This window comes from Melozone crissalis, unplaced genomic scaffold, assembly GCF_028551555.1.
Source record: "Melozone crissalis strain CALT ecotype California unplaced genomic scaffold, PUWL_Pcris_2 ptg000041l_1, whole genome shotgun sequence".
NCBI classification, from domain to species: Eukaryota; Metazoa; Chordata; class Aves; order Passeriformes; family Passerellidae; genus Melozone; species Melozone crissalis.
In genome coordinates, this window is record NW_026535819.1 from 6257674 (window position 1) to 6275418 (window position 17745).

Genomic DNA, 17745 nt, shown 5'->3' on the forward strand with positions numbered 1-17745 from the left:
TTGGCAGGTCTAGTTCACATTTAATCCAATAACCTACACATCTGCATAAAAAAATCACATCCAAACTCATGACAAGTCTGAAAGACTCAGGACAGAGCATTTGGGATCTTTGACATCTGCCTGGTCTCTTGGCTTACAGATAAATGTGGCTGAATCCAACATTAACTGTGTCCATTTTAGAAAATCCTAACAATCTCACTTCACCACAAAATGTTATAGGGCTGGATGTTCTGCCTTCCAAGAGGCTCCATTTTTTAGGATCTTGCAAATTCTCCTGTTTCCTTTAGACTACTCAGCATCTTCCATCAGTAGGACAACAAAATGTCCAATCTTGATCCATTACCCCACGCACACTCCTCTATTCCTAAAGTTGTCTTTATGTAAGTTTTTTCAGCATGAGAACAATGACTTGATTGTCTTTCATTATCTTTTTTTTGCAGATGCAAATATGATTTTTATATATATATTTACAGTTCATGTATAACATTGTGTGTGTATACATAGGTTTATGCCAGTGCATTTTACCAGAGAGAGTTCATCTAAATCTCCTCCTCCAATTACATTGAATTAAATACACCTTTTTCCATCTTAGATTTCTAACTTGTCCAACAATAGATGCAAAATATTCCTAGAAAGGAAGGGTTAGCAGCTTGCACATGTCTTTCTGTTCTCTGCTGTTCTGTTTTTTCCCTGCTGTTATACTGAAGAAAAATCTGCCATAATTTGCTGTAGAAATTCAGCTTTTATCTATCACAGCCACAAAATACTTTCTAACAACATTTCAGAGTTGAAAGACTTTGTTATTGCTACAACACCTTGAGGAGGGAAGAAGGAAAACATTCAGAGATCAAATATTCAAATATACCAACATTTCCTAGAGGACTGCACTGTCCTTAGTGGGGCATGATTTTAGCTACCTGCACACCCAAATCCCTACTCTGTGCACAGCACGATGAGATTTACTGCACCTGCCTGCCAGGATAACCTTTGGCACCTGGACTTCCAGCTGGTCCTCGTTCACCCTTTGGAGAGAAAAAAGAAAAGGCACAAAAAGTCAGGTGAATGTTCCACTTAGGAAGGGGTTTTAGCTGAATCATTGAGGAGTGGATTAATCTGATGCACATTTATTGAGAGGAAAACAAAATTAAGGATAGATAATGATGTTAATTAATGAGGGGGAAAACACAGGGAAGCCAAATCAACAGGATCCATGCACTGAGCAAGGGCTGCTGTTTCTCATTCTCCTCCATTTGGGGGAAAGCAGCAGAGAATCTGGAACAAGGACACTAAGAGAAGGTGTAAGGCTGCATCTATATCTGGCATATGGAACCGTTTTGCTGGTGGGAAAGCACTGCCAAAATTCTTCAAAACTAAATGGATTCATGTATAATATCCTTTAACATCATTGCTAACAGGGCCTGCTATTCATTGCCTTTTTTTTTTTTTTTTTTTTACTGCATTGCAAACATCAAACTTAACCAAATAGAGAGGGGGGAGAAAAGGGGAGGGGGAGAAGAAAAGGGGTGGAGGGGAATGGGCTTTGGGAAGGGAATCACATATACTCAGCACAGTGTGGTTAGTAAAGTCCAGGTGAAATTAATGTAAAAAGACAAATAAAGGGGTAGGTTGGTGAGCTGTTTTTTCTTCCCCCAAGTAAACTTAGTGTGGCTGAGCAGTAAAAATTAGAAATTAGATCTAGAAGCTCCAAGGCAACCTCCTCCCACCATGGCATGGGTGCTGGGTCTGCGTGTGTGCCCAGATCCTGGTGTGTGCCCTGGGAGCAGCTGCCTGTCCACACTGAGCAGGCTGCACCAGAGCCAAACCAGCATCACAGCCAGCAAATCCATCCCTCCTCAAAGCTCCCCTGTTGGGAACTGGGAAAACTCACCTGGTCTCCAGGGTGACCTGGTGGTCCAGGGTAGCCTTTATATCCCTGTCAAAAGAGGATGGAAGAGATGAATACTAAGAAACAAAAATGTAGTACAATAATCTGGGTTTGGTTTCTATTTCTCTTTGCAGGTGGGACTAAAGTTCTGAGGAGAAGCAGGATTTTAGAGAGCATTACACAATCCTGAAAACTTTTATCAGGCTGCTTAGTGCCTGCACCACCCAAACCTGCTGATGTGCCCTGCTGTGGTCTGGGGTGGTAAATACTCCAGAAGGAATTGCTCCATGAATGCATTTGGAGTGGTCTCCATGCTCAGATCTATTTGTAATCTACACCTTGAGCAAGGCTGCCCTTAATCCTCAGGAAACCACAGAATGAAATTTTGGCTTTGGGCACGTTGGGGACTACAGCAATGTGAGCCACTTGTGTTTCAGAGCTCTTACTTTTGCTTTGGAGTTTGAAATGCCACAGGAAACACCAAAACAACCATTTACTGTCAGAGGAAACTTCAATTTTTCTACCTTGAACCTGTCCAGGTTCCAGCTTTTCTAATCTAATTATTACAAGATCCAAAGTGCTCCATTATGAAGCTACTAAAATTGGTGAGCAAGCTGCCTCTCAACCTGCTCTTTCTGCTGAATTAATTAGAATGAGTTTCTTAATCCACCTTGCTTACTGGCAAGTGTTTCAGGCTTCAAATCATTCTCACAGGTCTTTCATAATCCTGCTGCAGTTTGTCAATATTTCATTTTTGGGGGGATGCAGACACTGGAGCAGGACAAGGGCAGCCTGTTTGACTACAGACTGAGCACTGTGTGTCTTTAAGGGAGTTTGCTTTCTCCTAGATTTACCTAGAGCTCCCTTCAAACAGAGTGAATTTTTTATGTGATGGACAGTTCAGATTTTTTCCCTCTTCAGCTGTTTAAAACAAGCTTCCATCAAGAGAAGCAGATCAGGAGATTGAACTCAGTTACAGAGATGACTGTTTAGCTGGGCTAGCAGCAAGATTAAAAAAAGAACAGAAAATTTAACTTGAAACAAATGGGAGAGAAAAAAAATAAACATGGAACAATCCTTGAACAAATACTAAAGAAATAACAAATTGCTTCAAGGGTGGGTTACAACTACTTGTCCCTCAGTCCCTGCCACTCACCCTGTCCTGCCAGGGCTCCATCACACCTCATCTGTCTGTGGAGCCCACGGGGAGTGTCCCTGCTCTGGAAGCCATCACCAATCACAGGGGTGACCAAGCACTTGGCCTTTGGCTCCACTCTCCACGCAAACCCAGCGCTGTTTCTGCTCCCAGGTCCACACCTCTGTTTAACAGCTTTTTTATTCTTCCCACGGGCCATTCCAGACCTGCAGCCTGAGCCTTTGCTGGCAGGGTGTGCAATGCTCCCAGCCATGCTGGCCACTGCCCTCTCCCCTCTGCATTCCTCCTGCTTTGTTATTCCAGACAGTCTGGCCTGCAGTGATGCTGATCCCCTTCTCACCAGGTCTCTCCTGCTTGGCTTTGCTGAAATGCCATGGCTCTGGACAGAGCTGCACCTTCTGACAAGGCTGCCCTGAAAAACCCTTGGTGGAACCACCTTGAGGGTCCTTTCTCCAATTTCAGTCAGAGATTCCTCACTGGAAGTTCTTGGAGCAGGACCAGCACACAGGATTCTCTGCCCCTCTCCAGGAGTCTGCCCCATGAAATCCTCTCCTGCTCATCCTCGCCCTGGCTCCCTGACAGAGGCTCACAGAGAGGAGGGAGGATGCTCCACCCTGCTTGGGTGTCTGGCCTGAAGGTGAGAGCTTTCAACAGAAACATCCCTGAGTTCAGCATCCCCAGCCATTCCCTGAAATTTAGATTTCCATGGGGTTTTCTCCTGGGACCTCTGCCCAGTTCTTCCAGTCTGGAGCAGGAGCTGCCTTGTCTGTAGACAACTGGAGCACCAAGCTTAACAATATCTTATTTTCCACTGATAAGAAATATGTGCCTGGCTTGGCTGCTCTGAGCCATTCTGGCCTAGGCTGGATTTGTGCAGGATGGAGATTTTGAGCCTGCAATGCCCACCCAAAGCAGGTGGTTGCATGATGGTCCCTTGGGATGCTCAAAGAACTTCCTGAAATTTTGTACCAGTTCTGTAGTGGTAAGTGCATGGCAATTAGGTTAAATAAAGAAATTCCTAAATTCTGCACCAATTCCGTAGTAGTAAGTGAATGGCAATTAGGTTAAATATATTATGCTCCTAAATATGTAGGCACTGTTATGTGCTACTGTTATTAAATATCCTCCTCACTACATATTCTGGGCTCTGGAGAGTTTCAAAGATGTATTTCCTCACAATATACCCCAGTTATTTCTGCCTCAGGTGAATTACAATGAAGGAAAAGCAGGAAAGCTTGTGTATGTTACAGCTTTGTGTGAAAGTATTTACCTGCTAAAACCCTCTTCAAATAGCACTAAAATGACAGGGCAGAGGGTATGAAAACAACTGCATTTGCTCTTTTATCCAAACACTTTGTGATGATTACAGGGCACTCCACACAAAGGGCTGTGATTTGGAAAGGAAATTGCACTCCAGTGAAGGATTTACTCATCTGTGATGATATTTATAATCCACTCTCTCCTAGCTAAAGGGATCATCCTGCACTTTGGTAGGAAATGTGAAGAATTAAGGGGCCAGGGGATGAGACCTGCATGCAGGATGTTTTGAAGCTCTGACCACTTCCCAGCTCTGTCTTTGCTCCCTGACCCCAGTGAAGCTTTGCCTTTCTCACTGCTGCTGTTTTCTCCTCTGGAGCAATGATGCTGCTCTGCTGAGATCCACCTCCAAGGCAGCTGTGGTCTGCAGCCCCAAAACAAAACGCAAAGCCCACAGATACCTCACAGGCCCCAGAGGGAACATCCAAGTCCTGCCACCCTTCCTGATCTGCAAAATCACCGTTTGCTCTGTGTGGAGAGGATGAGAAATACATCTGTCGCAGACATCTTTTATGAAAAATCCTTTCTTTAGGATTTTTCCTCCTGAGAAGCTGGGAGGCCTCAGGAATGTAAAATGTAAACAATGGTTATCTGCTGCTGTGGAATGCAACAGGTGCATCTGTGATTGGCCCATCTTGGATGTTTGTAATTAATGGCCAATCACAGTCAGCTGGCTTGGACAGAGAGTCTGAGCCACAAACCTTTGTTATCATTCTTTCCTATTCTATTCTTAGCCAGCCTTCTGATAAAATACTTTCTTCTATTCTTTTAGTATAGTTTTAATGTAATATATATCATAAAATAATAAATCAAGCCTTCTGAAAAATGGAGTCAGATCCTCATCTCTTCCCTCATCCAAGAACCCCTGTGAACACTGTCACACACACCTGCTGCTCCTAAGGCAGTTTCATGTACTCATAGATGTGTGGAGCTAAAACCACTTCAGGGGTGCTCTGAGATCACCCTGTCCAATCCCACAAGCCCAATCCAAGTCTGTCAGCATTCCCAAGGCAGGCACTGAGGATTGAGCCACACTGTCCAAAACCACACGCTGCTGGTTGTGGCTCCAGCCCACGCTGCTGAGACAGTGGTTTCATTTAGTGGGAAATGCATTTTATTTCTCCTGGTGAAATATTTTACCTATTTGAAGGTTTCTACATGGTGTTCTCTGATCAAAGCCCTCAGAGCCGTTTTTGCAGCACCTCCATTGAGTGAGAGGAGGGATGTCCATTTCCAAGGCATTGCTGTTTTCCAGTAGCCAAGATGTGTTGCCCACCCTCAGCCAAGCAGCAGTGTATTTTCACTGGGAGAATGCCAGCAGGCAACCCAGATTAAAAAAAAAAAAAAAAAAGAATTTTTCCAAACATTTCTCCAACAGCTGTAAATTTTTTCTTAATGCAAGATGCTAATAAAAGCCAGGTTACACCAAACCCACTGCCAGACTAGTGCTACTGGGAGGTGTTTTTAAGCTGCACCAAAGGAAAAATTTCAACATCCAACTTGCTCATTACTTGAAGAAACAGAAGCATATCCCTGCCTTTACCCTGTCCTGTGGGAGTTCAGATCAGATGTGATGGCCATGTGCTGGACTTGGGAATGTTTGTTCAATCTCCTATTCCTTCTCTGCTTTTTCCACTATGAGTTCTTGCACTCCTGACATTGCATTTTGCTGATCGTAACCACAAGGTTTTGTTTTATGAGCTGTTATACCAGGAAAATGGTATTCTTTGCACCCTATTAGTTAGAACTTGTTTGTGACAGCAAAAGATCTGTAATTAATCACTCAATTGCTCCTACTCCACACAGCACCCCAAGCATGACCAGCCTTGGAGTAGAAAAATAAACTCGGCCCCTCCTCTTGGCAATTTGGTTCTGGTATAAAGCATACAACAAATAATGGTGGAGAGGGAGGGCTCCTTTCAGCCTCCTCCACACCTTCTCTCTCTCCTTGGAGTCTTAAAAAATACCAGAGGAGGTGTTTGTGTGCAGCTAATTGACCTGAGCAACACTGTATGGTCAATGGCCCATTCACTGATGAAGTGATGGAAATAAGATGCTAATTTTAACTGTTCAGGTTAGCTGTGGCAATATTGGCTTGCTGGGAGGGGGAGTCATGGCCACTGAGCCCCACTCAAACAGCTCCCTGCAACAGGCCCAGCTTCCAAAAAAAGAAACCAACCTACCAACACAGCCTGGAACTGGAAACTCAGCTGAAATGTCCTTGGTATATGAAAGATCTGAGTTCCAGGTATGGATGGCTGAGGTATTGCCATGCAGGCTTGAATACATGGATAGAAACACATCCTGCTGCCTCAGGAAAACAGGGATGGATCTTGTGTTTTATCTCTATAGACCCTTTTCTAGGCATGAATGTGTTGTTTGTGATGTTAATGGTGTTGAAGCATCAATATGGAAGGAAATAAAGCAAAACCTGACCAGTGCTGACAGTCTCCAAGCAAAATAAAGAGGGAAGGCACACAGATATGTTTTTGAAATGTGCTTTACCAGGACAGACAGCTGTGGTTTCCTTGGGATGCCAGCACTGTTCTGAATCCATGCTCTGAGTATTGCTGTTGGTTGGAGATCCCTTTAAATGATGCACTGGCTGCACCAGGCCTAAACTGAGCTTGCTGAGGGACACCCAGTGTCAGGGTGCAGAGGGATGAGGAATACAAAGAAGGAACAGAGTTCTGCGCCCAGAATTTCATTTCATACTCTAACATAGTCTTCAGGCAGCTGCTTCAGCCTATCTCCCCAGGTTATACACCTGCTGAAAAGGCATAAGGCTCTTTGGGTGGATACTGGGACTTTGAATTAAATCTTTCAGGCAGAGTTATAGAAGAAAATTTTAAAATAAAATTACTGATCTGATTCTTTAGAAAAGAACACTCTTACCTTTCTACCAGGTGGTCCAGGGAACCCAGTTAAACCAGGTAAGCCCACATCTCCCTGTAGGAAGCAAAAAAGTTCAATCAGTTTGCAGCAACATTTCCCCTATGCCTACTGCAGTTACCACAATTATTTTGCTGACACCAGCCCCCAGCTATTGATATTTCTGGTTCTAATCACAACTCTTCAAAACCTGAGTGGATAAGAAGAGTAGATTTAAACAACATCTCTATTAACTGGCTCATATAAATAATAACCCCAGTTAATTAATGGCAGCTGCTGCTGGAGTCCAGCTCTTTGCAAGCAGAATGAATGTGCTTTTTTTCCCCTCAATGATCTCATTCAGTCACATGCTTCATTCGCCTTTCAATAGGCATTGAAATCGCCAAGGCAAGGAAATTTTAGATTTTAAATGCAATAAGAACAACAGGTACCTGCTGCCAAATCCTGTGATCTGCTCTCACACTCTGCTACTGCACTGGCTCAGCCCATGGCTCCTGTTGGGATGGTGCTGGTGGTGTAATTATTTAACCTGTCTGTCTGACATGGACTGAACCTTTGCAGGCTGCTGGTGGGAGGGTTTGCTCAGTGGCCTGTGCTTCTGAAAGGGGATTGCATCACATCCCAGCTGGCAAACCCAAAGCATCACAGAACGGGTGAGCGCGTCGTCGCTGTGAGACCTCTCCAACACCCAGCCTGGCTGTGTAAGCCCACTTGGCCTCCTCTGACCAGGATCAACAAACCCTGGAGTGCCTTCTTACTGAAATTCAACAGATTTCCAGTATCTAGATAGAAAATTAGGCATCACTCCAAACTCCTGCTGGAAACTCCTTATTCCTATTGCTGCTATCAGGGATAAAGCCCTGTTAACACAAGCTAAAGGTCATCTGGATGTCTCCCTTTTTTACACCAAGCATTATCTTCAAGAAAACAGTTCCAGACCCTGCAGGTGGATGATTTCCATGTGATGCCACTCCAATATAGTGTACCAGAAATTTCAGAAGACATCTCATGGTGTCAAGTTAAAAGCAACATTTCAGTCTTAGCCTTCTGAATGTTTTCTAGCATTGCCTTCCATCTTGCAGTTGTGTGGCCTCACTGTGCTTTATGGGGGTATCTGGTGTCAAATGAAGAGCCCAAGCTCCTCATTGCTGGTGCTTTCTCTGAGCTGTGCATTTATAGCAAGACTTATGATGAGAGGAAGAGAACAGGCTTCTGCCCTGGACATGAGTTACCAAGGTGTGCAGGCATCACTGGAAGAGGTAATTGAGGTAGGTGATGAGGAGCCCTGATTGCCCCACTGTTCATTTCTAGAATTCTATGAGGGCTTGTTGCCTCAGTAGAAATCACCCAGCTGTGAAACAGCAAAAATGGGAGTTCTAACTTATTGAAAGGAATTAGCAGAACTCTGATCCTCAAAAACTGCTAAGCCCAGAAAGCAGCTTTCCTTCCCAGCTGGGAGCTTTGTGCTGGTTTGAGCAGCCCTTGGTGGAAGCCCCTCAGTGAGGTCCATCCCTTAGAAGCCTCCACCAAGAAACCTCTACCCTGATGGGGCTGCAGCATGAGGCAAACCCTGTTCCTCAGCTCCTGGGCAAGAACAGCCTTTCCTTGGCCTCCAAGGTTTTTATTACCTACCCTGGGATTGCCTCTTGCTGCAGCTACATGCCCAGAGCGTGGCTGTACCTCAGATGTGCTACTTGAAACACTTGACTGGAGCAGCCACGTGCCTGTGGGACTTCAGCTGGGCTGCAGATTGTGGATAAACTGGATAAACTGGTGGCCAGGTGGCACCTCAGTGCACTGTGATCATTGAGAGCCACCTCTCTTCAGTCCTGAATCCGAGATCTAAGCCTTATTTCCCAGTCCTCAGCAGCTGGGCTGCTGGTGGCTGCAGTACAGACCCCCTGTATGTGTGTGCACAGTTCAGGAAGCCCACCACGGCCTTGGGGGGACATCTCTGTGCACAGTTCTGGAAGCCCACCATGACCTCGGGGTGACATCTCACCTTCTGCCCATTGCGAGCTTTTCCAGGTGACAGCCCAGGATCACCTTTCTGACCCTGAAATGAAAAACTTACATTAGTGACATAACCCAAGGACCCAGCCCACAGATGTGGTTCTGCTTCCACCAAGCCTCCAAATTAAAAAAACATTTTGTTTTATCCCAGTCTTCCCTGACATCCCAAATGTATTAAAGTGGCCTGGAATAGCTGTTGTGCTGGGGGTGGATTTGGTGAGTGATTGCTTCTGCTAAAGAGTTGAGTTTTAAATAGTAGTTGACAGTATTCAATTGGCTAAAGAAAGGATAACTGGAAGAAAGCAATGTCAGGACTTTTGATACTTATTAGACCAGACAGCTGCAATTCCTTCCTTGTCTACAACTACCATCACAAAAATAATTACCAAGCCTATTACTGTGGCTGAACCATCCTTCTCAACAACTCATAGATGCTGTTGCTTTTTTAACTGTGAGGAACAGATGAGACTGCAGAGAAAGTTGTACTAATTAGACACCCCCAACAGGCAGAGCAATTGTGAGGCTCCCAGGCTGGCAGAAAGCAGCACTTGACCTTAAGTGGCAGTATTCCTTATTTTCCTCCTTAACAACCGTGACGAGGGAAATTACAGTTGGAGGCTGTGATCTTCTGACAAATACAGGCTGGAATCTCAGCAGCATTTGATCATCTAAATCCAGCACATTCCTTTGGAAATCCAACTTTTCAAGAGGTGGAAAGGCAATGTGAACACCTAACAGGGAGAGATGCAAGTAGGAAAATCTAGAAGAGATCAAAGTGTGCCAGGTTCTTTGGGTAGGGGAGAGGTGAAGCTCAGCACACAGAACATCTCTTCTGGCACAGCCAGGATGGGTATCCCAGGATCAGTCACTATTTAACACCCATGAATCATAAACAAGCCACAACCCCTGTGTGCCCATCAGCACAGGACAGCTGGGAGGGTGAACTAATGGCTGTCAAGTGAAGGCTTGGAGGGGAGGCCCAGAAGAAGCAATAATTGTCAGAATTCAGGACATCCCTCTGGCTGTCCTGGATTGCCAGGACCCCTGCCAGGGGGCTCAGAGACCCTGGCACAGAGCCCAAGACCCCTGTGATTTTGATTATGACCCATGGAAAAAAAAATTACCAACCTTATATGAAAGATTACAAGCCACAAAAGTTTACGTAGAATGATAGTGAATTTATCACAGGGTGAAAAATAGATTTTTTGGGGTTTTTAGAATGGGGGTTCAGGGGGCAAGATGGAGGAATCTGGGTGTGTCCAGCCTTTCTCCTTCTTCTTCTTGCCTCCATCTTCTGCTGCGATGTTGGCACTTTTAGATTGGTTTAGAGTAGAAGCTCACTGTCTAACATGGGTGATAGGTATTGGGAAGTTATTGTAAATATTGTACACGTAGTTTTTAGTATAAAAAGATAACACCACCCTGGGGGCAGGCAGAGTGCCTCTGACTGAGGCACTTGCTGAACAGACCTCAGCAGGCCAAAGAAAGAACTTTATAGATAAGATAAAATAAACAACCTTGAGAACAAGACCTGAAGAGTTCTGACTCCTTCTTCAACTGCTGGGCTGGGAAAAGAGGCTTTCTAACACATCTTGGGGTCACTCTGAGCAGCTAAAGTCCCAAGAAATAGTGTTATTAATTGGCATTTCTCATGAGCAGCACAGAGCTCTGCTCACAGCCTCACTGGGAGTACATTCCACGTGTACTTCTCACCTTTATTGAGTATAACCCTCCCATTCTGCTCCTCCTCCAGCATCCACCACAGGCTGTGAGACTCAGGAGTGAGACTGCTTGGCTCTGGACTGTAGGGAGCACTGCTGATTCAAGGCAGATGCATCTGCACAAATTCTCAATGAAGGCTCCAGCTTTCTAAACAGTAAATGAAGTCATGCAGATAATCTTGCTTTGCATGCAGCTGTTATCAGGGCAATTCTCCCACTCCCTGAGCTTCAGAACAGTCAGTGGGTGCTGCCACTGCTGGGAACAGATTAGAGCAGCCCTTGGGATCCCTGGATGCTCATTTCTACTCTGAAAAATTCATTTACTGCAGCAGGTAGACACCCACCACTTTCCCTAAATCTTCCCATATGCTCCATGCAATGACTTTGAGACGTGGAAAAGAACTTTTGTTTTCCCCTGGGAAGCTGCAGATCACATTAGCCAGGTCTCTGCTTTGCTGGCTCTGTGTTCAGCCCTGCTGAGCCCATCACACAGGTGCAGAGCTCAGCCACCAGCAGGATCTCATGTCCCCAAGATCAATCAGCAATGGCACCAGCTGGATGTGAGGGCTGAAATTGTGGATTAATTGCTTGAGTCTTCTTACACAGCAATGACAACGGGGGAATTAACCTAAATCTCGTCCAAGCCAAGCCACAACACCTTTCCCACAAGTTTCTCTTTCCCATCCTAACTTACTGAGAACACATATTCCTCTTGTAAAGGAAAAAATTGTTTTCTTCTGGGAATTGCATAGTCTAGAGCTGTGCAACTTAAACATCTCAGTTTTGCAATCCCACTAATACTATTTTAATTATCAGTGAGCCAAACTGATGAGCTACCTCGGAGAGGAAAAAGCACTCACTAAACTGAAAATACAATATTTTTCAAGTGCTTTAAGAAGAGATTTATGCAGGGCAGCAAACCATCCTAATACCTGATGCCAAAAGCCTCCAGGTGGGAGATGCAAACCCAACTCTTCCAATGGCTTTTGAAAACACACGTTGTCTGACCATCTGCCCAATCCCAAATACTTTTAGGGCATCCTGAGAGCTGCAAAACAAAGCAAAACCACCCCTCCTGTCCCCCAGCAGCTTTCAGGTGACAGCTTGTGGCTGCAGCTGTTGCAGATGTTATCTGCAATAATCAGTCTCTGCCAAAAAGATGCAACAGCAATTTTACAACTGTCAAGAACAACAAGCAGAATGCAGGAAGTGGTCAGAATCCCCCTTTAGGCAGTTTCACACCATGAATTGCTGAGCTGGGCACCACAGGCTGAGCTCCCAGGTGGCACAAGCAGGTGTAATGCCATGGAGTCAGTGGGACCATGCCCAAGCAGATCAGCAGGATTTTGGCTCAACAGCTACAAACAGCTCTGTGCACAAGATCAGCTCCCTAAGCCCAGGGAATTACAAGTGCTGAGCTCCAGGGGTGAGGATAAACTGGGCTCTGCACAGGGCAGACTGTGAAATGCAGAAACACAACCAGAGCCCTGCAGCCAGGCAGGAGAGACAGAAAAACACCCAGAGGCTGCAGTGCCACTCCACAGCCCTTGCACAGAGCTGCCTGACCTCACAAGGGGCCTGCTCATTCACTGATAAATATTATGCTGCTGGGTCCCTTCTTAAGTGACAATGACTTGGTGTTAGTCATGGTTTCCAAGCTGTATCTATTTGGGAAACTTCAATTTCCTTTCTTAGATTGCTTGGTGGTTTTTTTTTTTTGTTTTTGTTTGTTGGCTTTTTTTTTTTTTTTTCTGTGGGTTTAGCTGCTATCTAAGCCAGACCAAGCCCAGCAGCCTCTCAGCAAGAGAAGTTCCACTTGGAGCTGCTTTGCCCTGCTGTGCAGTCTGAGCTTTCACAAACCCAGAATTTCTGCCATGTGCTGGGTCTGTCAAGAAGGTTCTCATCTCTGAAAGTGTCCAAGGCCGGGTTGGATAGAGCTCTGTGACCTGGTTTAGGGGAGGATGTCCCTGCCCATAATGAGATAAACTCTCGGGTTCCAACCCAAACCATTCTTTGATGATGAAGGAATCAGGTCCAAGGTGCAGGAAATTAAAACATAAGGTGAAAACTCACTTTTTGGGGCAAAGACCATTTTCTGGGACTGCTGTAACACCAGAGAATTGAAGGGGAGGAGGGGAGTCAAAACTCTGGCATCTGATCCACACCTTCCAAAGAGCATTTCTGAGGCAGAGATGATGTAACCACGGCTCACCAGGCTCTCCCTGCTAGAGGTGAACCTTCACCTGGGCTGAGCTCCAGCTCTGACATCCCATGGCAAACCTAATACTTCTTTCGACAAAGTACCATGAGCAGAACAATCCTGCAAATGGTGGCTGGACAAAAATAAAATACATCACAGAGCCTGAGGAGACCAGATCTCTGCTGCAGACTCAAAGCTCTCCATCCACTGAGATTTCCTGCTGCCAGACTTTGCATTGAGATGGAGGAAAAATGCTCACAGAAAGACTTAATTTCTATTAGGTGACCCACTGAAGAGAGCTTTACAGCCAAATGATGATTTCTGACAAATCATTAGGCTAAAAGTGTTTAAAAAAAATCCTGTGGAATAGAAACATAGCTTGACTCCACAGCTTGGACCAGGCTGGATTTGCAGGGCTGGAAGTTAGATAAAAGAAGTTTGATTTGACTTATAAAACTCAACAAGTGTGATCTGGAAGTCATTGATGGAGAATAAATGCAGAACACTAAGATGTAGAACTTTTACAGGCTCACTTTTCAGGCTGTATGTGGAATTTAAACCAGCTGCTGTTCACCAGCATGTCTCCAGTGCCTCATTTTTAATCACATAGAGGCAGCATGCCAAGTTTCCAGAATCTTTTTCCCAGAGTATCAATGGTGCTCATAACATCTCTGCCTACTGATGAGATCATGAAAAGACAGAACTATTGCTCACACCTTTCTCTGTTTGGCTGAGATGTCCTTCAGCTCCCTGGTACTGAAAATCTCTGTTAAATATTGCCTCTCCAAGCTCCATTGTTCTTTAGTCCAACACAGATGTTATAAAACATAAACCTATTCCTTTGTAAACAATCACACCAAAGCAATCCAAACCCGTTTTCCAGGAACTTCAGTCTTTAGGTAACACAAACCCTTGAACACAGAATGAGCTGGGATTTAAAACACCTTTTGGAAGGGTTTTGCTGCACACTGGGTTAGGACCCCTCCAGAGCCACATCTGGGCTCAATCCCAGGCAAAGGGAGAGGGTCCAGCTGCAGGGGGGGACTCCCACTTGGGGGGAATTTGTGTGTGCAGGAGGAAAGCACAAAGCACAGGGGCCCTGGCACTGCAGGAGGCTCTGGGAGAGGTGAGGGTGTCCAGAGGGAAGCCATGAGATCAGACTGGGGGAGTTCAGAGTTCCCAGAAACTCTGGAGAGGGAAGGACAGAGGGAGGAGTTTCAGGAGGAGGAAGGCAGAGGAAGATGCTGGGTGCTGCCACTCACTCCTGCCCCTGCCCAGACTCAGAGGAACTGCAAAATCCAGGGGAGAGAAATGAGGGAGCAAAGGAATTCAGAGCTGCTGCAGCTCTGGAGCAAGGATTCCACTGCCCTTGTCTGACACAGCAGTTTGTGCCTGGCACAGGCATAGCTTAAGCAGGATCCTAATTTGGCAGTTTGGAAATGGAGGAGAAGCAAGGATGGAGGCACAGAGCAGGGTCTTTCTGGACACAGGAAAAGGCTCAGCTATGCTGCTGGAGAGCCCTGGGACAGCAGCAGGGAGGGAGGAATTCAGGCTTCAGCTGCTGTTTGTCCAGAGCAGGGTAAAAGAAAGCTGTCCTTCCCCAGGATGTCCTGTAGGATGGGAAGGTGAAAGCTCCTCACACCAGTTCATACTTACTTTCAGTCCTGGGGGTCCAGGTGAGCCAGGGTTTCCATGGGGGCCTGGGGGACCCTGAAACACACAACAAACACAAAACAGAGTCAAAAGGAGATGGTGGGATCTGCATGGATGCTGGAGCAGTGCTGTGCCAGGCTTACAGAGCCCTGGGGTGCCCTGGCAGGGGATGGTGGCACTGGGACCCTCCCTGGCACACACAGAGGGAAACTCAGCTGTGGGCTCCCAGCAGGCTCTGTGGATGTGTGTCTGTCACCACAGGACAGGTCATGACACTGAGATAATTTGGGTAAACCAAACATTCCACGGGTCAGGGGAGTCCAGGCTCTGGGAGGAGCCCAGCAGAAGGGGATGGAGGCAGGCAGAGGGGAGAGGAAGTGTGTGGGGGTGTTAACAGCTTGGGTTTTGCTCAGGATTGAAGAGAACAGAAGTAATTACTACAGGAAAATTGTTCAGCTCTCTGGGGTGAACTCATTTTCCCTACAAGCCAACCAGATTTTTGCCTTTGGAGATTGGAAAGAAAATGGATAACCAGACAGAAAACCAGTAGGAATAACAGTACATTCATGTAAACTCTTTAAAATCCATATTTCACACAGTTAAATCTATATTTTTCCTTAGTTCTCACAAGGCAGTGACACTGCCAGAGTATCTACCTCAAATCACAGACACCAGTATCTCCTTTTACATCATATTTTAAAAGCACCCTGCATATTTTCCAAGGCCTATTTAAGGAGTTATCTGGAATAAGCAGCTAAGAATAGTTTATGCCTGGGTTATACACAGCACAGAAGATCTGCTAACCTTTCAGGCAGGGTAATAACAATTCTAAGTCCTCTTGAACACGTTCCTGGGAGATGAAACAACCTGAAAATTCAGCTCCAAGAATTCTGCCAAGAACGTGTGAGAGCTCTGCCCTGCCATGAGGAGGTCTTTATGTACCCTCCAGTTAGGGCAGCACAGGAAGGGGATAAAAAACCACTCGGGCACTTTCTCAGCAAGCTGTAGGATTTTCAATGAGCATTTTGGGGCCAAAATCTTGAGGGTCTGATTTCTAAGGAAAATCACTGCAGCTAAACATTTCACTGGCAGCCAAGTTCAGTGCCCTTGCTGTCCTCTGAGAGCACATCAGTGCACTGATTCTCTATTCAGTTTTATTTTTACTGCATTTTAATAGAAAGTAATGCCTTTTAAAACTGCATCTTGTGGAACAGGCAGTTTCTGAATGCTCAATGCTATTTCACAACATGCTGCTCTGCTGCAAGGGGCTGTTTAATTAAAAGATTGAGACGGAACTTTTCAAATGGCAGTTTTTACCCAAATTAACATCCCATTCTTAAATTCCTTCCAAATTTTCAGCCTGAACCCAAACACATTTATTGCCCCATTCTTAATTTCCTTCTAAATTTTCACCTGAAATTCTTGTTTAGCACATCTGTGAATTTCCAGTGAAACTGAAAGAGCTTTAATTAAAATTAAAGTGTTTGAGTATCACCTTCTCATTTGAAAACCTATACAGCTGCTGGAGCCAGAGTACCTGGACACTGAGGAGTCTTAAATAAATTCATCTTCCCAGCAAACTGTGGAATCACCTGCCCACGTTAGCGGGTGGAACACTGAAACAGAGACTGAATGTGCTGCTTAAGGTAATTCAACAAGTCTGTGGTGGCAAAAATGCCTCAGCTCAAGTCTTTCCAGTCTCAAATATGTAGGATAATGAATAATAAGTGACAGAAATAAGGCCAGCAAAGTCTCTATAAAAGATGAGTTCCTAAAAAGCTTTTACACACAAGCAATAATCGAGGTAGCTCTGAATAGGGTCCATAAATCCAGCCTGCTGCTGGATTTGAGGAGGGAATTCAGCTGTAATTCAGCTTTGGAGTGAGCAGCTTGGCCCAGAGCCCACAGCAGAGCAATCATTTGGAGTTTGTGCTCCAGCACAGCCCAGGGCAGGCTCAGAGCAGTGTCAGGGAGCAGCTCCGTGTGCTGTGACCCCCAGGTGAAAGTGATGGATTCCAGAGGGAAACCTGGATTGGGGGAAGCTCAGCTGCCAATCCAGAGCTGCTGGATAAGAGACTCATCACACCCCCAGCAAAATCTGGGGCAGGTTCTTTCAGAGCAAACAAAGCACAGCAACAAAATCCTAATGTCACCATCATATTTTCTGGAAAAATCCCTTTGCCCAGGATTCTTCTCCAGGGAAGCTGAGAAGCCTCAGAGAAAAAGGAAAACAATTATTTGCTTCTCCTGTGTTTTGCTGCATTAGAATGTATTTGGAGGTTGTTTACCCACAGGTGATTGTTCCATTGGTTTCATGTGAATTATTTTCACTCTTTGGCCAATCAGGGCCAAGCTGTGTCAAGGCTCTAGAAAGAGTCACAAGTTTTCATTATTATCTTTTTAGCCCTCTGTAAGTATCCTTTCTGTATTCTTTAGTATATATTAGTATAGTATATATTAGTGTATATATATAGTGTGTATATATATATATATAAAAATACATATATACTATATATTTCTTTAATATAATATAGTATCATAAAATAATAAATTATCCTTCTAAGAACATGGAGTCAGATTCATCATTCCTGCCTTCATCTGGGAACCCTGCAAACACAAAATCCTAAAAAGCCTCAAGCAGAAGGAGGGGAGAGGGGAAGAAGAATCCAGTCACAGTTTCTAGTGATTAAAAGTGTGATTATGAAAACAGAGACTCTTGAGATAAAACAGAGCCTTCAGCACTGAGTTCAATGAGTCTGACAGAGTGCATCCAGTGTAATCCAGGCAAAGGAAGGTCGGAGACTCATCCTGTCCCTAAAGACTGATGTGGTTTTTTCCTAGTGGAATTGGCCACATCCTGGTGATGAGATGATACTGGGAAATCCAGTCTGGCATGAAGGGAAACTGC

At 45.1% G+C, this 17745-nt stretch overlaps 1 protein-coding gene across 2 annotated transcripts in view; it reads right to left on the reverse strand.

The window, feature by feature from the left end:
- LOC128941990 (collagen alpha-1(XXVII) chain-like) overlaps positions 1 to 17745 on the reverse strand; it is a 145257-nt gene that overhangs the window by 97962 nt on the left and 29550 nt on the right. For both annotated transcript variants that reach the window (XM_054284130.1, XM_054284131.1), the window contains exons 5-9: positions 14841 to 14894; positions 9253 to 9306; positions 7254 to 7307; positions 1889 to 1933; positions 969 to 1022 (exon numbers count right to left, since the gene is read on the reverse strand). In XM_054284130.1, the coding sequence (XP_054140105.1) occupies positions 969 to 1022; positions 1889 to 1933; positions 7254 to 7307; positions 9253 to 9306; positions 14841 to 14894 (261 nt within the window). The remainder of the gene's footprint in view (positions 1 to 968; positions 1023 to 1888; positions 1934 to 7253; positions 7308 to 9252; positions 9307 to 14840; positions 14895 to 17745) is intronic.